The sequence below is a fragment of the Mesoplodon mirus genome (genome assembly GCF_964341445.2).
Source record: "Mesoplodon mirus genome assembly, chromosome: 4".
Taxonomy (NCBI): domain Eukaryota; kingdom Metazoa; phylum Chordata; class Mammalia; order Artiodactyla; family Ziphiidae; genus Mesoplodon; species Mesoplodon mirus.
The window spans coordinates 56,182,286-56,200,279 of record NC_138979.1 but is presented as its reverse complement, the minus strand read 5'-3'; the positions used below and the strand labels follow the sequence as shown (position 1 = coordinate 56,200,279).

The 17,994-nt window shown below is 49.4% G+C and overlaps 1 protein-coding gene across 3 annotated transcripts in view; it reads left to right on the top strand.

The window, feature by feature from the left end:
- Positions 1 to 17,994, top strand: part of MEGF11 (multiple EGF like domains 11) — a 236,521-nt gene that overhangs the window by 176,592 nt on the left and 41,935 nt on the right. For all 3 annotated transcript variants that reach the window (XM_082617509.1, XM_082617508.1, XM_082617507.1), the window contains exon 9: positions 740 to 914. In XM_082617509.1, coding sequence (XP_082473635.1) covers positions 740 to 914 — 175 coding nt within the window. The remainder of the gene's footprint in view (positions 1 to 739; positions 915 to 17,994) is intronic.

The window sequence follows — 17,994 nt, the reverse complement described above, 5'->3', positions numbered from 1 at the left end:
GAGTAACTGGGTCTCACTGAAGCCCTCTTGTGCCTGCCCACACACTGGGCAACTGCCTTGGGTGCAGAGTGGGTGAAGTGCTGGACCTCACAGTCCATAAGGGAAGAGGCTGCCTCCTGCTTTGGTCTCTGTGTATTTGTATTATAAAGAGCACTTGTTTGGGAGTCAGGAGACCTGTGTCTAATCCTGATTTTGCCACTTCCTTGCTATGTAACTTTAGGCAAATTATATAACAACTATGAGCCTCAGTTTCTTGAGGCTAATAAGAAACATGTAATAAGACCATGTAATCTTGGCATCATCTGGCAAATAATACATTAAGAAATTTAACCTCAGAACTTGCCTGGTGGTCCAGTTGTTAAGAATCTGCCTTCCAATGCAGGGGATGGGGGCTCGATCCCTGGTTGGGGAACTAAGATCCCACATGCTGCAGGGCAACTGAGCCTGCGTGCCACAACTAGAGAGAAGGCCACGCCGCAACGAAAGATCCCACATGCCATAACAGAAGATCCCATGTGCCGCAACTAAGACCCAACTAAGCCATAAATAAATAAATAAACAAATAAATAAACAACTCACAACTGGGGGAAAATACTTGCCCAAAAAAAAGAAAGAAATTTAACTTCAGAGGCCCTTCGATCCTGCAGCCCTGGGCAGACCAGACTTGGGGTGGGCAGAGGGCGGAATATGGCCGCATTGCTGACCAGACTGTCCTCTCATCCTTCTCTCATTTGCTCAGCTGCCACCCAGTAACTGGAGCTTGCACCTGCCAGCCGGGGTGGTCTGGCCACCACTGCAATGAATCCTGCCCTGCTGGCTACTATGGCGATGGCTGCCAGCTGCCTTGCACCTGTCAGAACGGCGCCAACTGCCACAGCGTCACTGGGAGCTGCACTTGTGCCCCAGGCTTCATGGTAAGATGGGAGGGGACTCCCATGGCCTCTCTGCCCACCCCCACCCCTACACAGGAAAGGAGGGGCCAGCTCTTCCCACTTCCAGGTGGAATCAGGGAGTGTGGCCCTGTGCCCGTGGATGCAGAATGAAGGTGTCTCCATGTGCCACTCAGAGATAGAGTCCATGAGCAGAGAGCTGCCAAGGCTGTTCTTAAAGGCCAATTCTACTGGGGTTTGTAACTGTAAAAGTAATGGAAGGAAGGTGTCTTTCCGTTGTACCCTCACCCTGAAACACCAGTTGTCTTCTTTGGTGTTTGGACAAAGAAGACAACTGGTTTGGATATTGTGTCCATATCCTATGCACACAATATTTTTCTATCATAATAACCACAGTGCACATAATAAGCACAAAGTTTTGTATTTCGCTTTCTTTTTTCCCATATTTGCTGCTTGGACTTCTTAATTATCATTTTAAATGGCTGCATGACACTGCAGGAGCTGATGGCTCCCCTGCTGACTCAGCCATTCCCTTACTGCTGAATACTGATTTGTTTCCAATGTTCACAACAAATGTTACAATGAGCATCTTCCTACAAACAACATTTCCCCTCCTATTGAATTATTTCCTTAGGGTGACTTCCCAGGGTCAGTGGGCATAATGTATTTATGGCTCTTGATGGATGTGGCCATATTACTTTCCTCTAGGGTTATATAAATCTACACCGCCACCAGCTATGTATGAATGTACCTATTTCAAAACAACTCTGCTAACATTCTTTTCTTTTTTTAATTTTTGCTAATTATATAGGTAGAAAATGGCTCCTCAATATTGCTCTAATTTGCATTTCCCTGATTACTAGGGAGAGTAAACCTTTCCCCCACGTGTTTGTTTACTATTTGTATTTCCTCATGAATTATGCTGGTCTTTATGAGGTTTGATTCCAGGGAACTTGACATTGGAAGTGGAATCCTGTTCAATGGCGGGACATGCCCAGTGGGTCTGAGGACCCAAACATTCGGGGGACCCCCGTGGCCAAATTTTTTATGGTGCTATAAGAAGTGGTTTGTGTAGTACAAAGAGTGGCCTTTGCAACCAGCCCAGGGTCACATCCTGGCTGTCCTACTCACCAACTGTGTGACCTTGGGCCAGTGAGTTAACCTTTCTCAGGATCAGTTTCCTCACCTGTGGAATGGAACACCTGCCTTGCAAGGTTGCTGTCAGGTGTAGAGATGGGCTATTCTGTATGGCATACCTTGCCTCAGTGCTTCTCAGACTTTAGTGAACTCAGAAACCGCCAGCAGACCTTGGTGAAGTGCAGGTTCTGATCCGGTAGGTCTGAGGAGGTGCCTGCAGTTCTGCATTTCTTTTTTTTTCTTCAAATATTTATTTTTTATTTGTTTGTTTATTTATTTATTTTGGCTGTGCCGGGTCTTAGTTGCAGCACGCGGGCTCTTCGTTGCAGCATGCGGTCTTCTTAGTTGCAGCATGCAAACTCTGTGGCACGTGAACTCTTAGTTGCGGCACGCATGCGGGATCTAGTTCCCTGACCAGGGATTGAACCTGGGCCCCCTGCGTTGGGAGCGCAGAGTCTTACCCACTGGACCACTGGGGAAGTCCTGGTTCTGTGCTTCTAACAAGCTCCCAGGTGATGCCAATGTTACTGGTCAGTGGCCTCACTTTGAGTAGGAAAAGGATGGTGCTCAACTTGGGCTGCCCATTGGAATCACCTGGGGAGCTCTACAAACACTGATGCCCCCGCCCGCTCCTGGAGATGCTGATATATTTGGTCTGAGTGTGGTCTGGTTGTGGCCAGTGTGCTGCCAAGGTGGCGATCCACTGGAAGGAAGCCCTTGTCATGATGTAAGAGTACAGGTTTGCCTGGTGACAGTGTCTTTTGTGGGCTGGTTGCCCCTGGTCTATACAACAAAACTCTGTTCAGCTCCTTCTTCCCCCCTCCCCAATGCAGATAAAACTGGGTGAAGGTGACTCCAGTGGCATCTTCAAAAGAGAAAAAGATCTGTCCCTCCTGCAAGTTTCCTCTCTCATTTACCTTTATTGGTGTGAACTTGGTCCATAACTTCCATAGAAAAATGGAGTGCCCGAGGTTTGGGGTTTGGTAGGAGCGAATGGTTGTTTGGGATTAAGTCTCACCTAGTCAAGCAATCAGGTGACTGAAGCCAAAATGAGGTGACCACACAAGACTTCTCGGGGGACATCCAGACCCCAGTCCTAGCTTGGCTACCAGGGTAGTTCTGACTTTGGGCAAGTGGCTTCCACTCTCAGGGTCCTAGTTCCCTCATCTGTAAATGGCGAGTGTGCAGGGGGAGATGAACTGATTTCTCAGATGGTCTACCATGCAGAGTCCACGGACCAAGTCAGGAAACACACCCTTCTGGAGGAAATGAGAGGAAGTAGGAGCAAGTGGGTATGGGTGTGTGTATTGGTCAGGGGAAGGGGGGATCACTGAGGTTGTTACAGTCTGACTGTATACATTGTCTATGGGCCTCCCTGTTCCCCCTTCTTCACCCCCAGCTGCCTGCCTAGTCACTGCTCCTCAAAAGAAGGGGAAATCCAGGCCCTGGGTGGGTGAAGATTGGGGGTGGTCCTAGAGAGGCTAGTGTCTGTGGGCCCACTGCCCCCAGGCCATGGCTCCAGGAATCTGGAGGCCAGGCCCCTGCGTCTCTTCCTCCCATCCGGGATGCAAATGACTTCCTGCTCTTGAACTTTGGGGGACTTGGCACCTGTACGAATCATCTTGATGTGGAGTCCCACCTGCCTGGGGCTCAGGGCTAAATAAGACAGATTGTGAGCGAAGCAGCCCTCGTGAGACCCTGTGAATTCCCATCCATCTCCTCCTGCCAAGCCTCATTTTACCTGGAAAGGTTCTTTTGGGGCGCTGTCAGGTGTTGAGCAGGAGCTGCTTGAGGTGATTACAGAATAGTCAGTTGCTCTCATCGAGCGTGGCTCATTCCCGCACACACCAGGTTCCAAGGGGGAAACCAAACCATTGCCCTCACCCCAGCTTCTGAATGAATGCAACTTCCTGCCGTTAGCCAGCTCTGGTCAGGGTGGGAGATCAGAGCAGTTAGAAAGCAGACTTGGCTGAGACCCTCCCCAAAATGTCTTGCAGTCAGTGATAATTAGCATTGCCTTTATTTGTTAGTTGGTTTGTGAATTTATGCACCTGCCTTTTTCCTTGAAAGAGTTTTAGGATGGGCAATTAATTTGAGACTAATTAAAAGAACCCTTTTCTGAGAGCTTGGAGACCTTGAGCCTCAGCTCAGTAACCTCAGACATGTCGCTTTACCTTGCTGGGCCTCAATGTCCTCATCTGTAAGGTGAGGGTCACGTCAGTCCTGTCTGCTATTGGATGTGAGTAGGTAGCCAACATGGTAATGGATGTGAGGCCCTATGCTCAGCTGTCCTCTCCCATCAGAGCTCTTCCTGCCAGGGGCTCTTTAGGGAGGATGTTGGGATACATTTGTGAAAACAGGGTCTCTCAGAGTCTGAGGGCTGAGAATGGCCTCAGCCTCAACATAAACATGAGGAGTACTGAACTACCCCTGGGAGCCCAGTGGCATGCCTGCTCCAGCCAGGTGGTTCCCACCCCCTGAGGCCATAAGAATATGGGGCAGAAGCAAGCCCACCTGACACTCAGGGTGTTCTAACCCTCACACTCTTTCTCCTTCCTTCCCAGGACACTGGATATTTTCTCTACCAAGAACTTGGGGAGCTGCTGGGGGTATGGAAAGGCTAATCAGATGCCCATCCAGCCTTCTAAGAGCTTGTGCCCAATAATAGTCATATTCACATTAGCAGCAAACACTTACTGAGTCCTTGCCACATGCTTCATCTCTGTTCCTCACAGGAGCCCTACAGAGGTGCACTTTCACATGCCTCAGCCTGAGAATGAGGGGCTTGAAGTTCAAACAGGATAAGTGACTTGCCCATGATCACAAAGCCAGTAGTGGTGGGAGCCACCACAGCTCTCATCTATTAGATGATAGACTTTGACTGATGGGTCACCGTGGAACCACACAAATCTGGGTTCAGATTGTGGCCTTCCCATCCCCACTGTCCCTACTGAAAAGTCACTTATCCTGCCTAAGTCTGAATTTCCTCATCTGTTAAGAGGAGACTTAGCCATGAGAGTGAGAAACTTCAAATGGAAAGTTCACGGCTCAGGGCCTGGAACACTAGATGCCCAGTAAAATGGCAGTAATTGCTGCTGAAATGTGACAGTGTAGGAGAACATTGCTTCCCTCAAGCCCAGCACTCCCTTCCAAGGAGAGTGTCAGGATGAGTTATGCCCAGGGATTCCCGATGCAATAAAACCATAAACGTGCACAGCTGCTGTTGCAGGCAGGTCCACCCAAGCACCTGTGGATCGCCCTCAGTGGTCAGTGTCAGGATGCGCTGTGGGGTGGACATACCTGTCAGTGTTTGGGGAAATGAACATAGGGATGAAAGTAGGAAGAGAGTCTGGGCATTTTACATGTTAGCTTGGCAGCAGCAATGGAATCACTTCGGGTATGCAATGCTGGACTACTTTGGGGCTGCTGAGTGCGAGAAAAGAGCCCTGGGCTGAAAGGCAAGAAACCAAGTTCCTAGCTCTGGTTCTTCTAACTCTTGGGGCTTCCATTTCTCATCTATAAGATGGGAATGAAATTCTCTGTCCAACAGAAACAATGGTGTGGGAGCCAATCATTACAATGGGAGGACTTAAAATTGGGCGTGGCATCGGTTCAGCACCTTGGACAGCTCCCACGAGCTTCTGCTGCAAGGTTGCTCTTGCCCTGTTAGAACCCGGGTTCCTTACCCAGCCAGAGCACCAGGGTGAACAGGGGTAGGGGAAGGCAGAGTGAGGGTCACATGACAGGGGTCTCAAGCTGGCAGAGTCCTGGGAGTGTCCGAGTGAGGGATGGTTCAGGAAGTGAGGGGAGGGTATTGTGGTTGAGGGGACTAAGTGGAGCTATCCATCCACTTGGAAGTTGGGGTCCCGTCACCCCTCTCCATGGCTTCTCATTACCCACCAAATAAAGCTCAAACCCCAGTCCTTTGTAACCTGCCCTTAAAACTAGTTAGTCCACCGTAACCTAATCCCCTGCTACCTGCCACAGACCTGTTCTGTGGCCACACATATCCGCTTTTCCCCAGACACAGCGTCTGCTTTGGGCCTCTGCCTGTGCTGTTTCTCAAGCTTTTCCCTCTTCCTAGAATGCCCTCCCCACTGTCTTTATCTCAGTCTATGAAAATCCTTGTCAGCCTTTCAGGCTAAAATCAAAGGCTGCCTCTTCCATGAAGTGTTCCCTGAATACTCCTCACTTTAGAATTAACCCTTTCATCTCCTCTGTTCCCATAGCACACGGCTCAGAGTCTGTCTCCCTCCAACCCTGCACCTCCTACTGCCTTCCCCCACCACATGGCTACCGTGTGAATATCTTGCTCAGGACACTGAAATGAATAAAAGTCTTGGGAAGAGCCATGAATGCCCTTAGCAGAAGTTTCCAGAACTGACCTTCATAGGAAGGAAATTCATGGCATTTCCGAAGGGCCTTGCCAGCAGGGCGGGAGCTTAAATCTACCCACTGGCTTCTCTGCACTTCAGATAAACAGGCAGCTGCAGTGGGACTGGAGCAGCTGTCCCCCAGCATCATCTCCAGGTTCTTTGGGCAAATGGTATGAGTTTCTACCTTATGCAATTCTATATAGTGGTGTTAGCCAGAGACTCTAGAGCCAGATTCCCTGCCTTCATGTACCAGCTTTGCTGCTTATTAGTTGTGTGAAGGTGGAAATAGGGGCGAGGGGAAGAAAGCAGAGTTAGTTGAAACTTCCTCCTGGCTGGGAGCTGCAGGGTTCCCAAGGGCTCCAGGGTTCCCAAGAGCGGCCACAGAATGAAGAATAGACCTTCTCATCACAGCGGGGAGAAGGCCAGTTTCTCAGCCCCTCCACATTCCTTTGCTGGCCAGCTTTCCTTAATTAAGGCCTCACCTACGTGGCCAGCCTGATGAAGCCTCCTCCACTGCTCTAAAGCTAATTGTTGCCACCTTGGCACCTGGAGTGAACAGCCTGTGAGGTCACTGCCAGTGCTACGAGGACTTGATTTCCCAGACCTCCTCCCCGCGCTGAGCCCGTGTGGCTGGGAGATAGGGGGCCCTCTGGTCGTTCCTCAGCACAGATGCTCCCTTTCAGCTCCGGCTATAAGGGGGACGGGGAGTGTGGGAGGCGGGGGAGGGGGGCCTGGTGTCCCCTCCCATGGGATTCAGGGCCTGTATTTCTCCCCGGATGACAGAATTTCTATTACCTTAAAGGGCTCATCTATTTATGCTGCAATTTTTTGCATCCCTGTCTGACGTTTTTGAACCTTGCATACTGGTGAGGGAAACGGGCACTCCATCACCCAAATGAACAAACTAGTTTACCCATTTTTCTCCCCTCTCTCCCTGCGGTCAGTAGGTCACAGGCAAACCTCAGCTGCTCAGGCCAGTGAAGGCGGGAGGGGGATGAGAGTTACAAAAATCCATAGCAGTGGAGCAGTGACTGAATTTTCCTCCAAGGTTTCCTATGTCCTTTGAAGACGTCACCCTCCCCCAGCACACACACACACACACACACACCAGCTGGGTAAAGCTCATGTCTGCCTCTTGTGTGGCTCTTGAGCTGAAACTAGGGAGAGAGGGCAGCTGCAGGGCCAGAAGAGAACGTGGACTGAAAATTAGAGCCAGGTGACGTATGTTATGCGTGTGCATTTCCTGTTCTAATTGTTTAGCTCTTCATCACGCTGAGGTCAGACTGTTAGCCCCGTGCCTAGAAAACCAGCTTCTCATCCCCTGACCACCCCACCGTTGACTAGCTTCCTAATTATGATAGTAAAGGATTTTCCTGGATGCTGTGCTGGGGATGAGGAATTCACTCTCTAGCTGCCATGCCCGTGTGAGCAGAGGAGCAGATAGTGCAAAATAGCAGAAATGATCCAAAACTGTAAACACACACACACACACGTACAGAGTCCAGCGCTCAGATCCCAGCTCTGTCGTCATCTGCTGAATGGCCTTGGCCCGGTTACTTATGCTTCTCAAGCCTTAGTTTTTCATCTATAAAACGGGAAATAATGGCACTACATTCTAGTGTTATTCTTTGGATTGAATTAGATGAAATATGCACAGTGCTTAGGGAAAAGCCTGGCATGTACTGAATGTTCAATAACTGATTGTCAAGGTTCCTTGTGTTTACTGGAGGTAAAGGTCATGGACTTTGGGGTCAGACAGGCCTGGATTGGAATCCCAAGTCTTCCGCTCTGTAGCTGTGTGACCTTAGGCAACGTACTCAGCCTCTTTGAGCCTTAGTTTCCCATCTGTTAAATGGGTTAATAATGCCTGCCCTTCCTGGTCTGTGTGAGCACAAAATGAGAATTACCCTTTACAGTGGCAGAGTTGGAAGAACGCTCAGTGCTCCCCTGGTGCACCCTCTCACTTTGCAAAGGAGGCAACCAAGGTCCCGACAGGGAAAGTGACTTAGGTCACACAGCAAATCATTGGCAGAACTGGGATGTGAAGCGAGTGACATAGCTCCCAGTCAGATGCTTTTTCCACCTTCACCTCCATCTCATGAGTTTGCTGTCCCCACAGCAGACACCTACTGATTTTTCCCAGGGCAGAGAGGGATAGGGGTGTCACCAGAGTGTTAAATCATGTTGGCAATTAATCCACAGAGCAAAATAGGGAAAATTGGTTTTATGTCACAAAGGCTGAGTCCAGCCTTCCCCCTCTGGGACTCCATGGTTTGTAGCTTTATTAGGGAAAATTGCTGACTCTTCTGTTCTAAAAAATAAACGGTCCCCCTGTCACACCACCCTCTCCCGGCCGTGCTCCTTGCGTCTTTATCACTGCCCTCATTACTGGGGTCCAGAGCTGGGGCTTGGGTCTCAGGCCTGGTCCCTGCAGCTCTCTCCATACAGCAGAAGAAGCTCTCGGGGCTGGTCTGAGGCGTCCATGCTTTAAACACTCCCAGTTTTCCTTTTGTCCCAGTCTCTGGCGATGATGGGGTTTCTTCCCTTTCCAACTCCCAGTCCTGGCCGCCCCGCAGACTGTACAGCGTGGGGTGGGGCCACGAGTCAGAGGAGCTTCCCTGAAAGGTCTGGAGGAAGTGGATGGCCGAGTAAGGGTGACAGTGGCCCACGTTTGCAGCACTGAGGAACCGTGGCGGGCCCTAGGCCAGGCTCTCTGTTTTTCATACGTTATTTTACTTAATCCTTGCAGCAACCCTGTAAGTAGAGGCTGTGAGGATCCCCACTTTGCAGATGAGGAAACTGAGGCTCAGAGAGCTGAAGTAACTTTCCCTAGTTGGTCCGTGGTCACCAGGAGCTGAGCCTATAGCTGTTTGAATCCAGAGCCTACACTTTGAGCCACAAACAAAAGTTGTCTGGAGAGGAGAGGGCTGTGGATCTGTGGTAAAGAGCCAGCTTTGACACTCTCTCAGGCCTTTTCCCAGGAGAGGGGACAACCCTAGCTACCTTATTTCTCAGTTGGAACCTAGTGACTTCCCACCCTTTGTCTTCAAGGGGAGATGGCTGGGACCCTCAGTCTCCCTCCCTTACTGTGGGGCAGCACTTTACAGTTTACCCAGCTAGCTGTCTCACACCTAAGCTTATTAAGTCCTCACAGCTCTCCTGTGAGGAAAGCAAGGCGAGGATTGTTAGCTGTATCTCAACAGATGAGGAAACTGCAGTTCAGAGCAGTTATAAGACCTGACCTACCAGGACCTAGAACCCAGGGCTTATGGCTCCAAGGCCAGGCTCGCCCCAGGACAGCCGTGCGGGGTAGTCCGTGCTGAGCAGAGGCCAGCCGGGAGCCAGACCTGGGCCCCAGCCCTGGCTCGGCCGCCTACTCACTGTTTGACTTTACCCACGTCCATTCACCTCTCTGTGTCTAACTTCATCTTCTGCAAAATGGGGCACAAACCCTGCTCCCTGTATCCTCGGTCTGGGGTGAAGCTGAGATGAGACACGTTGCTGGGAAGGCTAGAAGCAGTGCCAGGTGTGTGCACCCAGAGGCGTGAGCGAGAGCAGTGGGGTCCAGGCCGCAGACTAACTCCCCCGCCAAGGCTGTGGGTCTGGAGCAAAGGAAGAGCCCACTCCCCAGCTGCTACCCCTGCCCTGAAGCTCCAAAGCCCCACCTAGCCTGGCCCCTCCCCAGCCATCTCCCCGCTTAGTCCTTAGCACCAGTAATTCCATCTGCAAGAGTAATTACGGACCCCAGGAGGGGAAGGGACTCCTGACAGAAGATGTCTGGAAAATGCAAAATGTTGCAGAAAAAGGTCATGAATAAATTACTTTAAGGTGGGGCTAATAGGAAGACTAACAATAGGGGTAAATGAAAAAAACAATCTCAAAAGGTCTCTCCAAAAACACTACGAAGTAATTGTTCTCCCCTCTCCTGAAAGTTCTGAGGAGTGTTCACTCCCTGAGACAGGCCCAGGGGAGCGGGGCCCAGGTGCTCCAGCCTTCAGCGCAGGTGGCCCCGGTGAGCAGGGGTGTAGGGAATCCAAAGGGAAGAGTGAAAGCAGAGCAGGCTGGACCCTGCAGCCAGGTGGGCACTGGTGCTGAGCTCAGCAGGCAAGAGGGAGTCACTGCAGTCCTGAGCAGGGCCGGGACGGAACGCTGCCTCACTTGACCTCCACGCCCTGTGTGGGGAGACGGTGACATCACGGTTTAGGGACCCAGCACGCAGTAGGTGTTCAGCAGATGCTGGTTCCCGTCACTCCCCATGGTTCAGTGGAGGCCGCTGGCAGAGGGGGAAGAGCATGAGGTCTGAGTCAGGAAACCTGAGTTTGAATCTCAGCTCTGCTGCTCGCCAGCGGGGTGACATGCTCGCCAGCAGGATCACCTCTTGAGCCTCACTCTGCTCACCTCGCACGTGGAGTTCCTCCTAGGATGGTATAAGGATGAAACAGGGTAAGCACTACCAAACTGGCACAGAGTGGGTACATCTTACATTTCTTTTCTTCCATCTGCAGTGGGCTTGGGCTCAAATTCGGCCGCGGGTAATAATCAGAATGTCTAAAGCACTTATAGCAATTCCTCTGGGCCAGACACTGTTCTAAGAACATTACATGTAATCATTTATTTAATCGTCACCCCTACCCTTGGAAGAAAGTACTATTATAATCCCCATTTTTGGAGATAGGGAAACGGAGACACAGAGAGGTTAATAACTTGCACAGAGTTTGTTAATTCTACCCCAATAATGCTGAAAAGGAGGAAGTTGCCCAAGGTCCCATAAGTGTCAGAGCCAGGACCTAACCCAGTAGTCAAGTTCCAGAGCCCACTGGTTTGATGCAGCCTTCTGCCACTGACTTGCCCCTTCTGTGGGCAAACCCAGAGTGATCCTCGCTGCCCCCCACCAAAATGAAACCTTAAGCATGGCCACAGGGGTGCTCCAACTGTGAGAGCTGAATTAGGAAGTGGTGTCAAACTATAGGGCAACCAGGCATCTGTCTGGGAGCTGAGGGAAAGTGTCAGTTTCCCAGGCGGTGGTGTGGATAGAGCACTGAGTCATCACCGTGACACCGTCTGTATCACGGTTCTTCCACTACAAAATGCTCTCACATCCATCACCTCAGGTGTTCCCACAGCCCTCTGAGGTTAGATGTCGCCGTTGCCATTTTACACACAAGGACACAGTCATGGCAAGGTTACACAACTCTGAGCATCTCAGCCTTCCCCTCTCTCAAACCGGAGGCTGAGCCCCTCCCCAGGCAAATGCTGCCAGGACAAACCCCTCCTGCCCCATCTCCCTCTGAGGGCTTGCTCCCCTCTTTTCCCCCAGGCCTGCAACCCCAGACAGGCTCTGACCCAGGCCTTCAGCCACCTCATCCCTTCCTGCTGGGAGGTCTGAACTGAGCTGCCTTCAAACCTGCCCCCCGAGGCCTCAGGTTCTTAAATGGAGAGCACATCCCAGGCCCGTATTATGTATAGTGATGCACTCTATGAGAACTTGTCTAAGACACCTCCGGGCCCAGAGGAAACCAGCTTTAAAAGACTTGAGTAATTTATATAGAGTTGGGGGATGGGAAGGATGGACAGTGTGGACAGTAGAGGCGGCCTTTCCCACCTCCATTTCTTTTGTGTTTGCTTTGTTTTAACTTATTTTTGGCTGCGTTGGGTCTTCGTTGCTGCGTGAGGGCTTTCTCTAGTTGAGGCGAATGGGGGCTACTCTTCATTGCGGTGCGTGGGCTTCTCATTGCAGTGGCTTCTCTTGTTGCGGAGCACGGGCTCTAGGCGCATGGGCTTCAGTAGTTGCAGCACCTGGGCTCAGTAGTTGCAGTGCACGGGCTTAGCTGCTCCGCGGCATGTGGGATCTTCCTGGACCAGGGATCAAACCCGTGTCCCCTGCACTGTCAGGTGGATTCTTAACCACTGTGCTACTAGGGAAGTCCCCCTCCTCCATTTCTTTTTGTTCCCCAGTAAAAGCCTATCAGGTTTCAACTTCTGGCCTTCCTTTGCATTCATTCTATAACTTTTTTTTTTTAATGATTCCACAATTGATAAGCCACTGGATTTGCCCGAGTCTGGACTCTCAACCTCTCTCAAACAGAAAAGAGTGGCCCAGATGCCTGCCTTCACGAGAGGGGGTTCCTAAAATAGGCTGAAACACAGAGTCACTTGCCTGCTCTCGGGGACCTGCCTTTGTCTTTTTTTTTTTTTTATTTTATTGAAGTGTATTTGATTTACAATGTTGTGTTAATTTCTGCTGTACAGCAAAATGAGTCACTTATACATATATATATTCTTTTTCATATTCTTTTCCATTACGGTTTATCACAGAATATTGAATATAGTTCCCTATGCTTTACAGTAGGACCTTGTTATTTATCCATCCTATGTATACTAGTTTGCATCTGCTAATCCCAAACTCCCAATCCATCCCTCCCCCACTCCCCTCCCCCTTGGCAACCACAGGTCTGTTCTTTATGTCTGTGAGTCTGTTTGTTTCATAGATAAGTTCATTTGTGTCATATTTTAGATTCCACTTGTAAGTGATATCATATGGTATTTGTCTTTCTCTTTCTGACTTACTTTGCTTAGTATGATAATCTCTAGGTCCAACCATATTGCTGCAAATGGCATTATTTCATTCTTTTTAATAGCTGAGTGATATTCCATTGTATACCACATCTTCTTTATCCATTCATCTGTTGATGGACATTTAGGTTGTTTCCATGTCTTGACTATTGTAAATAGTGTTCTATGAACATAGGGGTGCATGTTTCTTTTCAAATTATAGTTTTGTCTGGGTATATGACCAGGAGTGGGACTGCTGGGTCATATAGCAACTCTTTAATTTTTTGAGGAACTTCCATACTGTTTTCCATAGTGGCTGTACCAATTTACATTCCCACCAACAGTGTAAGAGGGTTCCCTTTTCTCCACACTCTCTCCAACATTTATTATTTGTAGACTTTTTAATGATGGGCATTCTGACCAGTGTGGGGTGGTACCTCATTGTAGTTCTGATTTGCATTTCTCTAATAATTAGCAATGATGACCATCTTTTCATGTGCCTGTTGGCCATCTTTGGAGAAATGTCTGTTTAGGTCTTCTGCCCATTTTTCGATTGGGTTGGTTTTTGTTGCTTTTGTTGTTATTGAATTGTATTAGTTGTTTGTATGTTTCAGAAATTAAGCCCTGTCAGTTGCATCATTTGCAAATATTTTCTCCAAGTCTGTAGGTTGTCTTTTTGTTTTGTTACAGTTTCCTTTGCTATGCAAAAGCTTATAAGCTCGATGAGGTCCCATTTGTTTATTTTTGCTTTTATTTCTATTGCCTTGGGAGACTGACATAAGAAAACATTTGTACAATTTATGTCAGAGAATGTTTTGCCTATGTTCTCTTCTAGGAGTTTTATGATGTCTTGTCTTATATTTAAGTCTTTAAGCCATTTTGAGTTTATTTTTATGTATGGTGTGAGGGTGTGTTCTAATTTCATTGATTTACATGTGGCTGTCCATTGTCCTCATTGTATATTCTTGCCTCCTTTGTCAAAGATTAATTGTCCATAGGTGTATGGGTTTATTTCTGGGCTCTGTATTCGATTCCATTGAGCCATATGTCTGTTTCTGTGCCAGTACCACACTGTTTTGATTACTGTAGCTTTGTAGTATTGTCCGTAGTCTGGGAGGGTTAAGCCTCCTGCTTTGTTTTTTTCCTCGATTGCTTTGGCAATTCTGGGTCTTTTATGGTTCCATATAAATTTTAGAATTATTTGCTCTAGTTCTGTAAAAAGTTTAATGGGTATTTTGATAGGGGTCGCATTAAATCTGTAGACTGCTTGGGGTAGTATGGCCATTTTAACAATATTAATGCTTCCAATCCAAGAACATGGGGTATCTTTCCATTTCTTTGAATCATCTTCAATTTCCTTTATTAATGTTTTGTAGTTCTCAGCATATGTCTTTCACCTCCTAGTGAGGTTTATTCCTAAGTATTTTATTTTTCGATGCGATTTTAAAAGGGATTGTTAGTTTACATTCCCTTCCTGATATTTCATAGTTAGTGTAAAGAAATGCAACCAATTTCTGTATGTTAAACTTGTATCCTGCTACCTGGCTAAATCCATTTATCAGTTCTAGTAGTTTTTGTGTGGAGTCTTTAGGGCTTTCTATACATAGAAAAATATGGAACGCTTCACGAATTTGCGTGTCCTCCTTGCAGAGGGGCTATGCTAATCCTCTCTGTATCGTTCCAGTTTTAGTATGTGTGCTGCCTGAAACAAGCACCTGCCTTTGTCTTTAGGGTAAAGTTTGAAGCCTTCCTGGCTGGGCCAGTCTGACCTTCAGGCTCCTGTCCCACTGCTACCCTTCAGCCGTGGTGCTCTGGAAAATCCAAATGGATTGCCTTAACCTGGAGACACACCCGCCCTCCCATGTACAGTGTCTCCTCTTTACCTTTGTTCAGTCTGTCCTTTCCCTGGAATGCCCTTGCTCTCTATCCTCCTGGCCAAATTCTGCCTGTGCATCCATACAGGATCAGCTCAGTTGCCATCTCCTCATAAAGCCTACTTGCTTTCTCCCTGTGGGACACAACCTTCCCATAGGACACTGCACACCACTCTGGTGGCACACTGTGGATGATTCTGTCCTCTCTACTAGAGAGAAAGCTGCTGGAGGGCAGGTCTTTCTGATTTGTCCCTTTTCCCCATCCTGCCAGCCTCCTAACCCCAGTCCACTCCCGGCCTGCACAGAGAATGATCAGTAATGATCAGTAAAGCTCACTGAATAAATTCCCAGGTCCTTTAGAGCGTCCCCTAAGTCATGAATGTGCCACATTTTGCTTGGACTCTAGTAAACAACCCCCATCAGCCCCTGCAGGGCCCTCTGTCCCCCACAATCTGGTTCCCACTTGGGACATTATCACTGTCAACATAGTCAGCCTCTGGCTCTGCAGGCCACCGCCCTGGGCCCACACCTCCCAGCCACCACCCCAGAGAAGCTGGGTTCTGCAGTACATGCACACACACCCCATATATCCGACCCCACAAAGTGGACCCCGCGTGTCCTTGCCATGCACGCCACGCGCAAAGCCACCGTGGTCAAATCCCCCCTTGAGGCTCTATGACCAGGATCAGCCCAATGTCTGACATGCAGATGCTAAGCTTACCCCACAGCTGTCACACCACTGACACAGAGCACACTCACACCAAAGTCACACGCTGCATAGACCGTGCATGGGGCAGCGGGCTGGCGGGGGTGGGGGGTGGCCTATAAGCTACCATTCAAACCAAGACACTGGGACAGCAAGCCAAAATCCTATCCCTAACCTGCTCTTCCACACAGGCAAAACATTTGTACATCTGGTCTACCTAGGGCCCACGTGTATTACTCACATGACATACATCAGGAGTGGGTACCACTCCTTGCGCACACACACACAGGCTCACCAAAAACAGCCTGCAGAGCATCTGGAAGTAGGGAGGCGGCCCACCTGCACCCTTCCTATGCTTCAGTCTCATCTTCTGCTGCTGCCCCTCCATGATCTACCCTCACACTCCTCTAAATGCTCGTGAAGACCCTCCCAGTGTGGGATTTCCCAGCACTTTAGAGCCACTGTTCTTTGGCACTTTCTAAAACCACTAGGGAAATCATGAAACCTAATGCAGAGTGACTGAGGCCATATGCTGTCAGTGTTTGCCCAGAAAGTCCCGAAGATTCCAGCCCAGGCTTTGCAGGGAAGCCTCGTTCTGTCTGCTAAGGGAGTAGGACCCAGAAGGCCTGCGAGAGATGTGCTGATCCTCTGTGGCCAGAATCATCCCCACCTCCCAGGTACTCAGGAGCTGCCAGAGCACTTGACAGGGCTCAGTGCTGGGGGAGCAGGAGCGGGAGAGTGAAGCTGTCACAGGAAGCTCCTTTCTCTTAACTGAGAGCTGAGGCCGGCCTGTGTGTGTGATGTTGCGAGCATCCCCAGGCATCATCAGCAGCAGCATCACCACCATCACCATCACCGTAACCAGCTTTCTCTCTTTCAGAGGATATACAGTATTTGATGGATGTTGGCACAATCCCCAGCCTAACACTCGCTCCCACTACCTGTTATTCCATGTTAGCTTTATTCTTTCAAGCCTTAAAGGCTTTTGGACTTCCGGAGCCTCGTAACATAAGATACAAATGCCCCCTAAGAGTTCCCTCCAAAAGCCCCTATTAGCCATTCCCGCCTCCATTGTCAGCATATATTTAACATCAAATGTGTAGAAAAGCACTGACTACAGGGCCTGGTATATATTAGGTGCTCAGGACATTGAGGTCCCTGTCACTCCTGCCCTGTCTGCAGTCAAGGCAGCCAGGTCTAGAGGAAAGAGTGGGCTGTGGAGTCAGTTGGCCCCTTTCCCACAGTGTGACTCAGGGCAAGTGGACCCCTCCAGCCTCGCTTTGGCCTCTCTCCAGGATGGTTCTCTCTCTAGATGTCATTCCTTCCCTGCAGGGCTGTTATAAGAACAAAAGGAGACAAGGAACAAAAAGCGCCTGGCACAGGCTAGCACCAAGGGGGCAGTTAAAAATCTGAGTCCCCTTCCTCCTACCTCCAGCACTGGGGATGGGTCAGTCTGTCCTAAGCCAAAGGTCAGCCCTGTCTGTTGGGGTGAAGGGGCGTGGACAGCATTAAGGACCAGAGTCTTGCCCACACCTGCTCCCCCTTCTCCAGGGACTGCCCACTATGCATGTACCCAGCATGCAAGAACATTTCCAGGGAGTTTAGACTTGAGAGCCTCCTGATAAGATACAGATACCTCTCAAGAGTGTTCAATAAGCCCTTATTAGCCTGTGATGCCTTCTTGGAGCTCAGGAGAGGCTCTCAGGGGAGGGAATGGTTGGAGAAGAGAAAGGGGCTACAGATGGGACAAGGGCATCAACACAGAGGAGAAAAGAAACTTGGTTTTACCATCGAAGTCTCCAGGAGGACCCCAGCTTGGTTTACCAGCTAGTTTACCAGCTAAGTGAACAAGGCCCGAACTTGATCCCAAATGTCCTTTTTTGGCCACATTCACTGTGTCTCAGGTCTTCCTGAAATGTCTTGGTATCTGTTTGGGAACTATTAGGAGGTGTCTGAGCTCCTCTAGGGAGACCTCTTGAGGGGTCAAATTTATATAGCATATTTGTGCAAATTAGGAAAAGACACCCCTTTCTCAAGACATTCTACTGACATCTGCCCCAAAACTGATGTAATATATACACAAGCTGTAGTGACTGCCATATGAGTGGCATCTGTAGAGTTGTGCGGTGCACAGCCTGCACAACTGTACAGAGCAGCCTCAGGTCACTGACAGCCTACTCACGTTGGACAGACCTAGGGTTTCCAGGCCTAACCTTCAGCCCTTCTCCACCTGTCCTCCAGGGGAGCCAGGCAGAAGGAGTCAGCCGCACAGGCCCTGGGCATTACCCCCTTGGCACAGGGAAGCAGGGATGGGGATGGATGTGACAAGTGGCCTCCGTCCCTCTCTCCCTCTCATCTCTCTGGCCCTCTTTTCCTCATGCCTTATGCAGAGTTTCTCTTCCCCAACATGCATCCACTGTCAGTTGCTGCTTTATCAGTGACACACTAATTAGGTCCAG